The sequence below is a fragment of the Protopterus annectens genome, chromosome 5.part0 (genome assembly GCF_019279795.1).
Source record: "Protopterus annectens isolate FY-2018-M chromosome 5.part0, PAN1.0, whole genome shotgun sequence".
Classification (NCBI taxonomy): Eukaryota; Metazoa; Chordata; order Ceratodontiformes; family Protopteridae; genus Protopterus; species Protopterus annectens.
Genome location: NC_056735.1, coordinates 304,590,330 through 304,607,829, shown reverse-complemented (window position 1 = coordinate 304,607,829; position 17,500 = coordinate 304,590,330). Strand labels below are relative to the sequence as shown.

General features: G+C 36.7%; 1 protein-coding gene across 1 annotated transcript in view; it reads right to left on the bottom strand.

Annotated features, from left to right (window-relative positions):
* The window catches only part of PHEX (phosphate regulating endopeptidase homolog X-linked), a 1,091,028-nt gene that overhangs the window by 251,292 nt on the left and 822,236 nt on the right, over window positions 1-17,500 (bottom strand). Inside the window, exon 15 of the mRNA XM_044072288.1 lies at window positions 9,744-9,802. Coding sequence (XP_043928223.1) covers window positions 9,744-9,802 — 59 coding nt within the window. The remainder of the gene's footprint in view (window positions 1-9,743; window positions 9,803-17,500) is intronic.

Here is a 17,500-nt window from a genome sequence, read left to right as displayed (position 1 = left end):
TTGTAAGGTAACCTTTTCCTTCATACAGTACTTACCATGGTTTTGAATCAAGTTTACTCTGCCCGACAGTTCTGAAAACAGTTCATTGCTTCCTGTCACAAAACTCCTTGGTTCTTGTTTCTGTGGTTTTGATAGGGTGTCATTTACTTGAACTGATGATGTAGGGGTTAGTTTTCATACTTCACCATGTCACTAATCTCAACTAAAACATCTGTGCTTCCTTTCTTTATTTCAGAACAGTGATACTGTGCATCTGTTGGCCTTCTCCGATCATTCTGTTTTACTCTGTGGTTTATCTCATTCACTTTTTCAGTTATGTCAAATGGACTCTGCCACTTAATCAAAAATTCATTTTCTACTGAAAGATTCAAACTAATATCTGGGCACTAGTGTTTAATTCCATGACATGTGTACTTGATTATACAGTTATGTACTTATATACTTTTAACTTGACGTGCCAGGACAACCCTGCCTCCCTGATACTGAGGACTTTTCGGGTCCTTTGCAAAGATGGCCAGCATTTCTGGTTACTGCAATCTTTCAGCTGCACATTTGTCTATAATAGATAATGTTCTTCGTATCAATCACTGCTGCGATAGTCTTAGCTACATGGGTTATATTCTGCCAAGGATATAACAGCCACCCAGAGTCCAAAGCTTCAGGGTAGCTTCCACATACAGAACTGACTAAATGAAAATGTTTGGGCACAAAGCCCTTCAGAGCTTTACTGCCACCAAAGAGTACACTACTCTGAGGCAGGCATTGATGGACAGCTTCTGATTTCCTTTGCTGAGCAGATAAATTCCCTTTTGTGGGGGGGGGGGGTCTTCCATTTTCTTAAATGTATTATAGTTTTATTACTTTCCTCTTCAGAAAAGTGATTTTAAAGCTAAGACTGTTGTATTTTAATGTACTGTCTTGAGACTGTAACACAACTCATTGCAACTGACTGTGCCTCCATGGTTTTTGCAGTTACCTCCTACTGCGCTTCTAGGCATCAAATATTGATTGTTCATATTTACATTAATAATTCCAAAATCATGCTACATTCAGGTATCAGAATATTTTATCTTGAAGCATACATGATGGCAAACACAACTGTATTGATATTTGACCTCGGTCAATGAGTATTTGTTAGAACTATAAGGTGATACCTTTTTAAAGACTCAAGACACACCCACTGGGAGTTAAAGGTACAGTACACAGGGAAAAGAGCTGTAATAGAGGAAATTAGTTAAACTGAGCACTCTATTTCAATTAGTTTACTAATTGAAAATATATTTTCTGTGGAGAGACTGTGTTTATTTTTTAGTTATGGGGGTTCCCATAGTGTTTTTTAAAGTGCCTTTTTACTGTGTTTTTTTTTTTTTTGTCAAAAAGTAACTTTTGTGGACTGATAGTTTTACCAGAATTTGCTGCTTGTCTTCTCTGTGAAAGTCACCATTTCCAGGCTTGACCATGGAACAGATTGTCGGTCCTATGCTCAGTCTTTCTTCTAGCCACACAAAAAAAAAATTAAGCAAACAACCTTTGCCACCACAGCAAGCTACCAATTTGCCTTAGCTGCAGATGGATGACTCTGCTCTGGCCATTTACCTCAGACGACTCATCTCTTACCCCAATCCCTCTGGTGTAGCACCTGCAGCCCCTATGAACCATGGGTTAGCCACATCCTCTATGGCTGTTGGGATCCCCTCAGGAGCAAGGGAGAGCTCTCTTGTCAGTCTTGTGAGCGGGAATATGAAGGTTGCCTGTTGTCTCAGAATGATGTGCCCATCCCTGAGGAAGCAACGGCTGCCATTAATAACAGTGCTGGTCCCATTTTTCTGTCAAAAAGAAACAGAAAACCAAGCATATATCTACTCCTCCTATAATTTCTTTGAATAGGAGTAGTTTACTGCCATTAATAACAGTGTTGGTCCCATTTTTCTGTCAAAAAGAAACAGAACACCAAGCATGTATCTACTCCTCCTATAATTTCATTGAATAGGAGTAGTTTACTGGGACTGGGCCAGGGATTAGTTCAGGCTATTGATCCTTCTTGTAAAGTAGTTTCTGGTAAAAGAAAGAGGGATTCCTCTATTACTGATGAGATTCAAGATTCTGGATCGGAACAGGAAGATGCAGGAACAGATTCAGGATTTTGTCCTCAGATTTCTGATTCATACTCAGAGGACATCTCAGTTTCTGTTTCTCCCTGTGAGGGATTCTCTTTGCCTGAGATTATCACTAGACTGTCCCAGTGTTTTCAGTGTGAGAACACTGAGATTTCTCAGTCCCTCAGAAAATAATATGAGTTGGTGCAGAATGATTTTCTAGAACTTACATCCATTCCTCCTATTCTGTCTGCTTTCCAGGATGTGTGTGTTACTGTCTGAAATCTTCTTCATAGTCATCCAGCTGTCCTGAAACAGGCAGATAGGATGTTGAAAGTTTCTTAATCTTTTAAATGTTTGTACACTATTCCCAAACCTGACCCAACAGCTATAGCATTGAAACCACTGCTTCTAAGCACTTAGTTAATCCCAATCCCACTCTTTCTAATAAGGATGGGAAAATTATTGATATGTGGGGGAAACATGCATACCTCTGCAAGTTGGATTTTCAGAATTTTAAATTGTCAGGCTCACGTGTTAAAGTTTGTTCTGACAAATTGTGTAAATATGAGAAATGTTTTATCTACAGTTTCTTCTTGTGAAGAAAAATCTGCTTTAAATTACTTAGTTTCTTCTATTGCACAAGTCACTACTCATTGTTAGCAGTGTATGTATGACTCTGTTGATACTTCTTCTAGGGCTACGGCCACTGATGCTGTTTTAAGGAGTTTTGTTTGGCTGCATTCTCAGAACCCCCCAGATGATGGAAAAAGTGGTATTTTAAATTCTCCCTTGGATAACATTTAGTGTTTCGCCTCTGTGCTGTAAAAGTGATCAAAAAGGGTGATGAAAGAGCAATCGAATATAGGGAATCTGTAAAATTTTTAACCACCTCCTTTTCCAAATTGTCTACAGGATTTTCTTTCTCCTCATCTAGTTTTAGCAAAAAAAAAAACCCAGAATAAGTGGTCTCAACAGAATTCAGGTAAACAGACATTTAAGAAGTGGCAAGGGGGTTCCAAACAGAAGCGTCAAACCTCCCAAAACCAAGGGCAGTCCAAAAAGTCTAACATTGTGCCCTTGTCCAACCCTGGCCCCTTTTCTCTTTCAGAAAGTATGAATCTCCATTTTTCTCTTTGGAAAAGATTGTTTCAGACAAATGAGTTCTAAAAAAAACTCAATGGGGAGGAAATTCTTCCTTTCCAGGGAGTCATTCCTCATCCTGCAAATCAGACTCTTTTGTTTCCAGCTGTTCTTCATCACATGCTGTCCCAAGGAGTGATAGAACCAGTTCATCCTGCCCAGGTGGGGGAAGTGGTTTTATTCAAAGATACTCCTCGTGCCAAAGAAGGAAAATGCTTGAAGACCAGTTCTGTATCTTTCTTTCCTAAATTGTGATAATGCCCAAATACAAAAATGATGGCACATCACAGCCTGTTACCTCTTCTTCCACTTTCAAGTGTCCTGGTAACACTAGTCTTAAAAATGCTTATTATAACATGCCTCTTCATTCAGACTGCAGACGTTTCTTATGGTTTTGTGTGTCTGTTTTAAATTATCAGTTCTCTGCCTTACCCTTTGGACTATTCACTGCACCAAGAATGTTCACAAAGTGTCTAGCTCCAATTATAGCTCAATGCATGCAAAAGAGTATCCACATTTTTCCATATTTAGATGACATACTTATCTTATAAGAGTATTTTTTCAAAATGTCAGTAATCTCTCTCTCTCTTGGGTGAGAGAACTCATGCACAAGCTGGGATTCCAAGATAACATGCAAAAGTCATTCTTGACACCCTCACACAGGATTGTGCTCTGTTTTAAAATGTAAAGCTTTATATACAATATGTTAAATGAGATGTTTTTATATATTTTTTTATATTTTGTATATTTCATGTGTAACATAAGTACGTGTCTTTAAGTATTTACTGGATAATTAATGAATTAGGATATGTAAATGGGTCTTCCCTACATTATTTCTTTATATAGAACTGTGAAGGCTAGAGTGAGATTCTTATATTATTCTGAAGAAGTCTAATAATAGGATGAAAGTGTTTAATAAAATATTATTTCTTGACAACATTTAGCTGGTGACCACCTAATTCTAATGTTATCTTTTCCATGGTTATTGGTCTTGTTTATTAACATTATTACCACTATCTTGGGTTCCTGGTATGCCAACTAGACACCACAGTTCATAGAGCTTTTCTTCCACTGGAAAAAAATATATCTTTATTTAGATTTATTTATAAAGTTTTCCACTTATACTTTGGCCACTGTAAGGGACTACCTCAGGATTATGGGTCTTATGACCTCTATGATTCTCATATACCCCTGGCAAGACTCCATATCTGAAAGATAGAGTGGTATCTGAAATGTATTTGGTCCCAGCATCAACACCCTTTGACTTTTCAGATCCAAGTACTTGGGTTTCTCAGAAGAAAAATATTTTGGTGGAGACAACAGATATCCTTAAAAATAGGTCTCCTTTTCTCCCTCCCTGCTCTAAAGCAGTCAATTACTACAGATGATTTGGACTTTGCATGGAGAGCAGTTTTGGGAGGGATAAAAGTGCAGGGGGTATAGGACATCAAGTGCAGATGCTAGCACATAAATATCAAGGGGATACTTGCCCTGATCAGAGCAAGCAATAACCTGAACCTTCTTTGATTCACTGGACTTCTTCAAGTGGTTACAGACAATACCACAGTCATGTGCTACATCAACAAGCAAGGGGGAACCAGGACATACCCCCTTTGCAGACTAGCCGTGTTAGCTTTAGATGTAGCTTCACAGCACAGTCTCACTCTACAGGCACCCTACATCCCATCAGAGCAAAACTGTGTGGTAGACAAGCTGTGCACAACCAGGGAAGAACCTTACAAATGGAAACTAAACCAGGAGGGGGTTTTCCAGGATTTGATCCATCTGTAGGCAGTTTCTCAAGTACACATCTTTGCCTCCTCTTTGAACAACCAACTGGCAAAATTATTTTCTAGGACTGTATGCAAGAAAGGTCTGGAAGACAGATGTCGTTTCTTTTCTTTGGACAGAAATGTTCCTGTATGCCTTTCCACCATTTTCACTAATATCCAGGGTCATACATTTCAACAGTCCAGATTTTAGCAGAATGTGCAGACTTTTATAGATATATAAATATATCTATAAAAATATAATTTAAAGTCATATTTTTAGTCTGTTCCTCGTAAAACGTGATTTTCTGGCAAGCCACTCAGATGGTCTCAGGACTGAGGTCACTGAATAATGATATACATTTGTGTTTCAGATTTCATATCCTTCAAAAATGCATGCTGAGACAAATCCTGTTATGCTAGCAACTTTCTAAGATTGTAAGAGCAATATTTAACATTTGTCCCTATTTTTGGGCATTTGTCCCCCCATTCTGTCAGAGTTTGTCCAGATTTTTTGTGATAAGAGGTTAAGTGGTACCAGGGTACTTCTAAAGATTTCAAAGGAATCTCCCAAGATCATTGTGGTGACTCACTTCTGGCCCCGGCAACCATGGTTCTCCCTTCTTTTGGAAATGGCCAGGGGCAATTACCCCAGGCTTTTTCACAGAAAGGATCTGCTCATACAAAAACAGGGCACTTGATACACCTCCACATTAAACATCTTCAATTGACTTCCCAGATGATAGGGTCTTAATTCCTTTTTGGCACCTGTTTTCTGATGACGTGCAGCAGGTAGCAAAGCCTGTTACTAAAAAATCATACATTAGCAAATGGAAAAGTTTTCATAGTCAGTACCAACAACAAAACCAGCACCCATTCGGGGTTAAATGTTTTTTGGTTTTACAATATTTGGGTGTGTTACTGTCCTATGACTTTCTTATTCCTCTATAAAGGTTCATTTATCAGCCAGTTTAGCATAACTATTTATGGGCACTCCTCTTTCAAGACTGTCTCTTGTCAAAACATTCTTGAAAGGGGGTTTGCATGAGGCTTCCAAGTAAACTAGTGGCCCCTCTTTGAGATCTTAATTTTGCATTAGAAAAGTTAACACTTGCTTTATTTGAGCCAGCTAATCTGTCTGTCTTGAGGTTCTTAACAAGGAAAACAGTTTTACTGATTGCTCTGACCTCTGCAAGAAGGGTTTCTGAGTTGCAAGCTTAGGTTAGAGACAGGGTTTACTTGAGAACTAATCCTTCTTTCATGCCTAAAGTATGCAAGTTTACTTTAAGCAAAAATATCCATCTCGCCATTTTCTTTGCTGAGCCTCCAAAATGAGGGAGAAAGGATACTCCATACCTTTGATGTCCACAGACAACACAGGTACTGTCTTGATAGAACTAAATCTTTTAGATCTTCAGATCCTCGGATCAATTGTTAATTTCTTGTGAGGGTAAGAAGATGGGACAATCTGTGTCAAAGCAGACTATGCCCACATGTTTGTCTAAGGCTATTACCTCTTGTAATACTCATCATGACAAATCTATTCCAGGCTCTGTCACAACAGTTCCAATATTTTAGTGTTTATGTTCCTACCTTGAATAGACTCTATTCTTGCAGATTGTCCAATCATGGCTGTAAGCTTGCATATCTCTTGAATGGCATAGGTTCTCCTTCTCTCTTTGTCCCTAACAGTATATCTTGATCTCTATTGGATTCACACCCTTAAAAGAAGGTGCCTGGTTGTTTTTCCCACCATTTCTATGTTAGGCAGCGTAATAGCTATATTCTCATTTACTGCTAGTTCAACTCCCCACACTTTGAGATTAGCCCATCAAAATAACTACCTTCTTCTATCACCTCCACAACTCTTTAAAGTTGGGAAAATATTTCTCTAGTATCATGGCATATGTTAACTGGGAACAGCAGCAGCAACTGGATGAACCATCTTCTCAACACCATTTGTATTTTTGTCTGAGTGATGGGATCTCTAGGAATGTATACTACTTCAACGGCTTTGTTAGTAAGGTCTTCTTGTTGATCTTTCCCTTGAAAAGTGTAGTGATGCTGTCAGAGTCTAGTATTCTCTCTAGATGTCTGCCATTAAATAATGTATTGTTTTAAATTTTGCAGTAGAACAATAACAGAACACAGTTTCAACCATCCTGGCAAACAATTTTTCACAATTTATGGGTATAATATCAATCGTAGCATGTTTTTCAGATTCAGTAGTTTTTACTGATGTAACAGTATTACTGTCTTTGGTAAAAAAACTATTGATATAATATTTGTTTCCACATTTTAAACAGAGTATGTTTCACCTGTTGCTATGTTTGGTGGCAATATGCGTCACAGGTTTTGTTCTAGGTCTATACTTCTTAATTCTATGAACAGTTTCACGGCATAGCAATTATTTTACTAGAGTAACAAAACTTTCAGAGTCTTTAGGATAAGTTTGACATACCAACTTTCCTAAATCATAGACAGAGGTATTTTAAATTTGCCAGTTGCTATCATTTATATAATTTTATTCTTTTAGACCTCCCAGAATCTAAGCATAAAGTAACTATATGCTTTAAATCAGATGATTGTTGACCTACTATTTTGTTATTAGAAAATTTCCACTAATAAAACTGTTCAGCTTTTCTCTTTGAGGTAACATAGCTCTGACAATCAATACCTTTTGACTTTTCTATAGTCCTGTAATCATCCTCCCATGTTTATTAAGGCTATCAGTGGTTCTTCATTTAACTTGTTTGATAAGATCCTGGTCCAGTCAGCTCAGTTCAATCCCTCATGGTGGGCATACTCCTTGAATGTCATAATATATGGCTTGTTATCCTTCTCCTGGGTAAATTGTTATAACAGTAGTGCTATCATAGGATGGCAATCAATTTAAATACCACAACCTTCCCTTCAAATGCATCCAATAATGGTCTGTTATAGTCTGTGTACAATGGTCATCTTCTCATACAGATCTTTGCACCAGCACATTCAAAAAAAAATTCACAGTCCATTCCAAAAGACTGTTTCTCTGTCACTCTCTCTTTGAGGAAATAACTCTCTCGTTGCCAGTGATAGGTATAGTCTCAGGCCTTTGGCATTAATTACTTGTGCCAAATTATCTACAGCAATCTACAAGCAGGGAAGATTAAAGCACCAAAGTTCACCAGTCATACAAAATAAAATGCAATTAATATATACAAATGAAATTAAATTGAGACTCTTCCAAGCAAATGAAAGAGTACCTTTAAGTCATACCTATACTGCTGGGAAACAGTCTTTGTCAGCAAATCTCTCTGAATGCCTCATTCAGGAATAATTTCCGTTTTTTCCTTTCTCCTTCCAGGTTTCCCTTCACTGGGGTTGGTTCATTCTCCCGAAGCTGCAATCTGTGAATACTAAGTCCCCTTTCACAAAGTGCGAATGCTTTCTGGTAGGGCTTCTTACAGCCCTCTTTTGACATTTCCTTTCACAAGCTCATTAAACAAATTTGCCCTCACTAATACAGTCAATGATCTTTTGTTCTTAAAGAAACAAGATCATCTTAAAAACAAAAGAAACATCACGCTATTTACAATGAACTCTATATAACACTACTACAGTTATTTATCTGCAATGAACACTTTATAAAACTGATATAGATACTATTTACACAAGTCTTTATACATCTGTGAGTCACTTGCAGTCTTCCAAATGATGACAGCCATCACACTATACCTCAATAGGTCAGTATTTACGAATAAAACATTATGTGCTTAATAAATGCAAGAAGTATTTACTGGTGCAAGAAATTCCTGAGAGATTTCTGGACAGCAACCTCCTGCTTGTGCCATTTATGTGACTTTCAGTTAATTTTAAGAATGTCAATTGCTTGTCTTGGTGATTTCTGCACACCCCTTTATAGTATCATAAACATTATATCTGTCAAAAACACATGCCTCGGCACATGCTACAAGCATGGAATATTCTCCACAGACTCCAAACCAACTTTGGTTACTTTTATATGACTTGTTTTACCAATCTTCAAATGGCATAATTCAGAATTAAAATAACTGCTTCACCTTCAGATAACCCAAAATCTTTACTCTGTAAGGTAGTGTAATACCTCAAAGCATGAATATTTGGATTGGGATTTAATTCTGGGTTTTTTACATTCTGAAATAAACCCACCCCCAGTCTCTGCCACATATAAGAAAAATGGCAGACACATTGTGTACATATATTGCACACTGTACATTATATATCATTCCACCATTTTGTCAGCTGCTTAATTATTTTGTCATACTTAAGTAAGTGCATTCCTGGCTGTAGTTCTGCAATGAGGCTGACAAAATATTATACAGCAGCAGGTATGTCACACAATAACATGATTCTGTCTCTGACATTCTAAGGCTCAGTCAGTCTTTTATTGATTACTGGCTAAAGCGTATTGATATTCTGCAGGTACACTACAAACGTTACGGAGTGCTTTGAGAGAATCTTCACCTAATCTGTCTGTATGCAAAGCATAGCTCAGGAATCTATTTTCCATACCACAGAGAAGTCCGCTAACACAATCATGTAACAGATGATTAACCAGAGGTGCATATATTTCTACTGATGTTACTGTTTATTAACCACAGTGGAAAAATGATCTGCTGACTGCAGTTCTAATGTTAATAAATTGACTATAACATAATTTTCCTAAAAAGCAATCAACCACTAACAGAAGAACCAAAAGTAAGGAAACGCTTACTGATCTGGTTGGTTGTAGAACTGTAAAATGCATTGACTGTGGTAGGATTCGTAAACCACCTGTGTAAATAAAATGAAAAAAAAATTAATTTGAAAGTAGAATTATTACTTAGCACTGCTATTGACCTTCTAAGAAAACTGCATTCAGAGCACTAGATATGTATTATAGAAGCTTAAATGTGACATACCTTATTTAAGCAGTATTTCTGACAATAAAAATAATTGTGGTGAATTATTATTATTATTATTATTATCATTATTATTATTATTATAGGCAGCTGCGGTGGTGCAGCGGTTAGCGTTGCTGCCTCACAGCAAGAGGTTCTCCAGTTTGATCCTTGGCTGGGGTGCCTTATGTGCGGAGTCTTCATGTCCTTTCTGTGGTCACGTGGGTTTCCTCCGGGTGCTCTGGTATCCTCCCACATCCCAAAGATGTGCTGTAGGTGGATTTGACACTGTAAATTGGCCCTAGGTGTGAGTGTGTGCATGTGTGTGCCTTCTGTGGAAGGTTGGGTGCTGGGCTGGCAACTTGACAGCATAAAAACTTCACTGCCAATCATGAGCAGACAGGTGATCTGCTGTGGCGACCCCTAACCAGGAAAAAGCTGAAAGAAGAAGATTATTATTATTATTATTTTCTGATATACAAGGGTGAGGTCAGATAAAGTGAGCACTCTTGTAACTCTGTACCAACTGCCAAATACAAAACAAAGTACAAAGGTGTCGAAAGAGAAAAAAATGCATAGTAACATATAAGTCTGCATCTAAATCTCTCACACACCTTTATGAAAATATATGTCAGTGAATAAAATAAGTAATATATATCAGTGAATAAAATAAGTGCAAAGCCATGCTTCAAGAATGGTGAACAAGTCACTTTTCTCAAGTAGATGCCATGTTCACATTCACAATTTGTATGTGCTGAACAAAAACAGAAATTATACAATGACTGGCCCTAAACATTCAAAAACGAGCACACTGATTGGTCAGCCCAACCATCGTGCCTGTTGTAAATCTGAGAATATACTAATGGAAAAAGGTCCGGTCACTAGGACTTTTTCCATTAGTATATCCCCTGATTTTTTTTTTCTTGTCCAGAGGTAGCAATGGAGAAAAGAAGATCTCTGCTGCTTTAATCTCGCTATGTCAAATGAGTTTAACATAGCGAGATAGCTTAAAAAAAAAGCAATGGAGATTTTCCTTTTTCCATTGCTTTTTTTAAAGATATCTCACTATGTTAATCTCGTTTAACTTAGCGAGATAGCTTAAAAAAGCAACAGAGATCTTACTTTTTCGGTTGCTTTTTTAAAGATATCTTGGTATGTTAAACTCATTTAACATAATGAGATACTTAAAAAGCAATGGCGATCTTCCTTTCCCCATTGCTACCTCTGCACAGTATTGATGTACTGCATAAGCATGGGAACACGACCCTTACACATGCGCAATACATCAGAAATGCCCCAGGATACCTGTGAAAGGGTAGCACGGAGTCATTATACAATGACATTATTTAAGAAAAGTAAGTATTTTTTTCTTAAATAATGTCATTGTATAATAGCAACAACCCATGGCTGGGTGTGGGCAATGCTGGATTTACCCAGGGTTGTCTTTGTTTGGTCAGTAGGGCTTCGCCCTCGTGACCAAACCACACCAACCATGGGTAAATCCAGCATTACCCACACCCATCTGTAGGTTATTGCTTAAATATATCATCATAGTAGGATCTGAATTCACCTTTTCCATAAATCGTATACAACCGTGGTGACATTTTCACTGAAGAATAAATAAATTATATTTTTTCTGTTTTAAAGTAATCATATTGTTTCTATTTCTGTTATTTGTTTTAAAGTGATATCTGTGACTATTATTGCTTGTTCACCTGAAAAGTAAAATATATAGTTTTCTGGTTATGTCTCCCTCACTGCCTAAAAAATTGAATGCTTGATGCATGATGCTAGTTTTTTTTTTGTGTGTGTCAGCATTTGAAATACAATAAATCAATGACAGTATTCATTGAATCTTAATTTCTTCTAGTGTCACTGTCAATGTTAAGGTTAAACTAAGGTTAGGAAATACAGACAAGTTAAGACATAATTAGAAAAATAAACAGAAATATATTTCACTTGGCTAGCAATAACAATAAACATAGGGAAACGTTCTTACTTTGGACTTGGTGATACTGTCAGTCATGGTGACGGAAGCTGCATCATCATCATCATCATCATCATCAGACTGCCACCTGGTCTACTTTAACTGTAGATGCTGTTGCCAGTAGCATTCTGAAATACAAGTCAAGCTTCTAGACAAAGTCTGATCCCTGAGCTCTAGCAGCTCCTAGGTGAGGACCATGTGGACAAGCTAGACCAGTGTTATGAAGAAGCCTTCACTTGGGCAGCCCAGGACCCCTATATCCCATTATGTATACTGGCAGTATGAGCCCTAGTACAATTTTAAGCTCTGTCCTTAAGAAGAATGTGCAGTGGGTGGGATATGAGGGGATTGTTACCCGATTTGAGAAGACAATGTTCCTCTGAATAAGCTGTTTGCTCATTACTACTCTTCAGTTTCCTGTGAAAAGATAACGTTCTTGTACAGAGAGGTCTCACCTTCACTGACAGCAGAGATATTCAATCAATGGTCAGCTTATGCAGATCATCCTGCCTTTCAACCCAGAAGGCCTTTTTTCCTCTAAGCAAGAGGCAAATTCCATGTGTTTCCATATAAAGGCAGTTCCTTTTGGCTGGAGGCATGACACAGTGTATCCATGGATGTTATCTTGGCCTTTGCTCACAGGAGTGTTATATAAGCTTTGTGGAAGTGTTAGTTTCCTGATTATGAAGACATCATGTCCCTCATTTAAGATATGCATTTGACATCTTATAGTTTGAATCCTTGTCCAACTAGACAACAGGAGGCTTTGGCCACTGTTATCTCTCAGATTGTTGAATCTTCAATGAGGACTGATGTCTTTTGATCATTACTGCTTTGGTGACTCAGATCAATAACAAACCAGTGCTGAGTCCTGTCCTTCTAGATAACTGCTGTCCCACCTCTAAACATCTGTTATTAGGAAATTTGAAAGAAAAACTAGTTTATTTGTGACTCAATTTCTTTTTAACATACTATGACCTACTTTGGGATTTAAGCTAACTTCAGCAATGAGACTGCTGTCATAGAGTAGGTAATGGTCTGCTGATGATAAGGAAATAATGTTGATTGTCAGTAGGGGGTCCAGCTTGCTTTAGTTACTTCAGTGGAACTATGTTTATTAAATATAATAAACTTGTGTTTCTGTTTACTGTAAGCTGAGCAGATTCTACTCACTTTCATATTCCATGTCATGTGGTCTTGCTTTCAGATACTGTAATTATATATTTTTTCCTTTTAGTACTTCATTGAATTATCACTTAAGACACAGGCAAACATACATTTATATAAAAGAAACAAACCATATTAACATATTTCCAGCTGCATTATATATCACATCCTTTTGTATATATATCAATTTAACATTACATAAATGGATCCATTCCTGCCTTCCCTTAAATCTCAGACCTCCTCCAAAACATTATTCTGCATATATTGTTCCCATATTTTTTTCTATGTAATGTGCTTCTACCCTTTTTTAAGATCCCTCTTCCAGTTATGTTATATCTATTGCAATATTCAGTACTTCAAATACAGTTGGGTTTATACTTTGAGTTCCATTTTCTAGTAATTAGTTTTTTTATGTTTGTTTTGTTTTTGGGAGCCACCATAATTAAACTTAATAAGGCCTTAATATATCTAGGCAATTCAGATCCTGTATCCCATCTCAAAAAATCATGTCCTTATTTATACCCATTTGCTCAACCAATATTTATGGCATAAAACTCTGTAGGGAATATTTAAAATCTGTTAACTGAGTACATTCCCAAAACATATATTCCTGGTTTCCTCTTTCTTCTTTGTCACCCCTGCAACATTTGCCATCTATCTATTGGAGTTTGCTTTGGGTATAAAAATACCCATGCAAACACTTCCAAACAAAAATCCCAATTCTTCTAGACATTGTTGCAAGTTCGGATGCCATACATATGTCCTTCCTTTGATTCCATGTGAAATGCTGATACAATTTCTCATATTAATCTTTTCAAACTTCTGACTGATTCCTATAGCTATCATGCAGTATTTTATATGCTCTAATTATCACTTTTTAACAGCAGCTTCTTCCAGATTCAATTAAAAACTCTACCAGAGCAGAATTTTCACTTAGGATTCTTCAATCCTTTCTCTTTGCCTATACACAGACATCAATCCCCAATAAGGCAGGCAGTCTTCAGCCAGCAGTCAAAATGTCTTCTTGGCTTTTTCCCATTCTATTACCTTTCCTCTGTAAAAATTTGCTTCCAATACTTGGTTCTTTTGCCAGTAAATTCAAGTCGCCTCTTGCACATACTATGTACCCCTAATTGCTGTCATCCCGATAGACAACATCTCCTTTCTTGTCATGTTGGCTTAGTTCTTATGCTACTTTATGACTATAATATGATGATGTAATTGTTTGCACAGTTTGATAGTTTATAGTGGATAGGTGTTTTCTATAGTCTGTAGCAGAATTCATCACATAAATGCAGCACAACCAATCAGTCACTCAGTCTGACAGACAATAAATCAGTAAATTAATGCAGTTCTATTCAAGTCAAGGCAAAATAGAGCAGAATTAAATTTCTTCTAAAGTGTGTAACGTTTGGCATATAACATTTGTCTACCATGCAATACTCAGTTTTTGGAAGAAAACAAGGACTATGTGAATCATCTCAATAGTAGTACTGCAGTAAAGAATGATTGTGTTCCACATTGAACAAAAAATTTGGGATATTCCATTGCATCTATCAAAATGAAGATGTGATGAAGATTATGAATGTGTAATGAAGAAAATAATGATTTCATGATGGCAGGAATGTGGACAATAATGCAAATGAATCTGAAAATAATGATATTTACAGGGAATATGATGTTGATGAAGATGTAACGACAATGAGAATGAAGGTATGATGATGATAATAATGATGAAAATGATGATGATTAATAGATAATATTGCAGGTAAAGATGTAATGAATATGATGAAAAGGTGATGAAGCTGATGACTAAATTGCAATGGAGACGCTAATGTGATGAAGATGACAATGAAAATGTGATGATGACAATGACAAAGACAATGAAGATGACATTGATATTGACAATGCAAATGATGGTGCAATGATAATGATCATATGATGAATATAATGATGAAGATATCTTTTCTACTGATGAAGATGTGGTGACATTGCAGGTGAAGATTTGAAGAAGATGATGAAGATATTGAAGACGCAGTGAGGATGACAAAGATGGTAATGTTGATGACAGTGTAATGTTGATGACAGGGACAATGCACTGAAGATGAAGATGAAACTGAATATGTCAAAAAAAGTCAAACGTAACTTTATTGTCATTTAGATCTACACAAGTGTAGATTAAATGATATTCTATCCAATCAGCTCATCATGGGAAATACAAAAAAGAAATCACATACATAGAAAGACATAATTTAAAACAACATATAATAATACTACCACCATCTCTTAAATCAACTCTACATTTAAGTATATAGCTACATATATTCCTAGAAACACACACGCATTAAGATACTAAAAACACACATCTAGCAGCAAAGTTCAAGTAATAGTATTGCACATGAACCATGTACCACATTATGGGTGAACAGGCACATAGCAGTAGCAGCTGAAGAAAAAATACTGCACCTTGGTTAGTAGTATAAATTATAATGGTTGTTGTGCTTAATAAATAATAGATAAAATAATATCTCACAGTGAATGAGAAGTCCCAACTTCCTGACCTGTCAGTGATCAGAACTAATGTTGCAATTAAGAAGTCTCATCACCTTCTGATAAAAACTGTCTTTGAATTTAGTTGTCCTGCATGGAATACTGTGGTATCTTTTATCCAATGACAGGTTCATAAACAGACTGTTTGCAGGATGAGTTGCATCATTTAGAATTTTGGTGGCTCTATTTAGGCTCCTCGATGTATAAGGATCCTGGATTGTGGGCAGACTAATGCCAGTTATCCTCTCGGCAACTCTCACCACTCTCTGCAGTGATTTCTTATCTGTGACTGAAAAGCTCCCATACCATACTGAAAAACTGGATATTAGGAATTTCAGTTGCTGCTGTGTAGAAGGTGGAAAGTGCTGGCAATGGTAGTTTCACCTTTTTGAGTCTTCTCAAAAAGTGAACATGTTGGTGTCCTTTTTTCACTATGTGGCGAGTGTTCCCAGACCAAGAGAGATCATCAGAGATATGAACTCTGAGGAATTGGTACTGCATATGCTTTCCACCATCTCACCATTAATCAGGAGTGGTGTATGGGGTGTTTGTCTCTTCCTGCAGTCTATGATGATCTCTTTTGTTTTACTTACATTCAGGACCTTGAAGATGACAAATATGATACTGTTGATGAAGATGTTAAGATGGAGATGAAGATGGCGAGGCAATGAAGATGATAAAGATAAATGTGTAATGAAGATACAATGATGATGCAGTAAAGATGACTGATAAAGATGAAGATGCATCTTCATTTTCATTGACTGATTTTCTTCAATGCATCATCTTCAACACATCAGTATCAGTCAACATATTCTTACTGATCATCAGTCTATCATATTTATCATTTTCATTGCTTCTACATCTTCATTGCAGCTTCATCTTATCCTCATATCTTTGTCATTATTTATTCATCATCATCATTGTGTATTCACCACCGTCATCTTCACTATCTTTATTATATCTTATGTGAAGAAGATGGTAATGCAATGACTATGAAGTTGAAGAGCCAATGAAAAAGATGATGATATATCAACTTCATTTTTGTCCAAAATCTACACTGTAGCATTTTCATCATATCACCATCATTGTCTTGATCAGCATGACAGAGTTATCTTTATCACTTTCACCACATCCACTCCATCTTCATCATCTTTTTCATATCTTAATCATCAGCATCCTTGTCATCTTCACATCTTCAATGAAATATTCAAATTCATTATCTTCACTCTTTCCCCTGCATCTTTGTCATCTTCACTGCATCTTGTCATTTTCATATTCACCTTCTTCTTCATCATGTCTTCATCTTATTAACTTTATCTTCATCAGTATAAGTAATCTTTGTTATCATCATGGCCTCAGCCTCACCATCATTGCAAATTTAACATCATCTGCATCATTAACTTTGCTGTCATCATATTCTTCATGTTCATTTTTGTCAACATTGTCTTTACATCTGAATTACTATACAGTTTGCCAAGCATTATCCACCTTAGCAACAATCGTCAGCTGGCCAAGGATAATACAGGATATTCCCACTATTGGTGAGGTTTGATTATGAGGGCGAAGACCAAGAGATTAAACAAAGCCAACAATGGACAGATGCTGAGTTACCCACACACGGTAGTGTATTATTGGCATTATGTAACATTATTTAAGAAACAATATTTTGCCTTTTCTTGATAATGCCAGTTTATAACAGGACTTTAGAGCTCTTCTGTCCACTACTGGCAGTCTGGGGCATCCAAAATATCTGTTACACATGCTCTGTCTCTCAGTCTGTCTGTGCAAATGACTGCATAGTGAACTGCTGCCTTTGTATTTTTATTTTTCTAAGTCTAGATTTTTACAGAATGTCCAGTTTTTTGTGTTATATTTTTGGATTTTTTT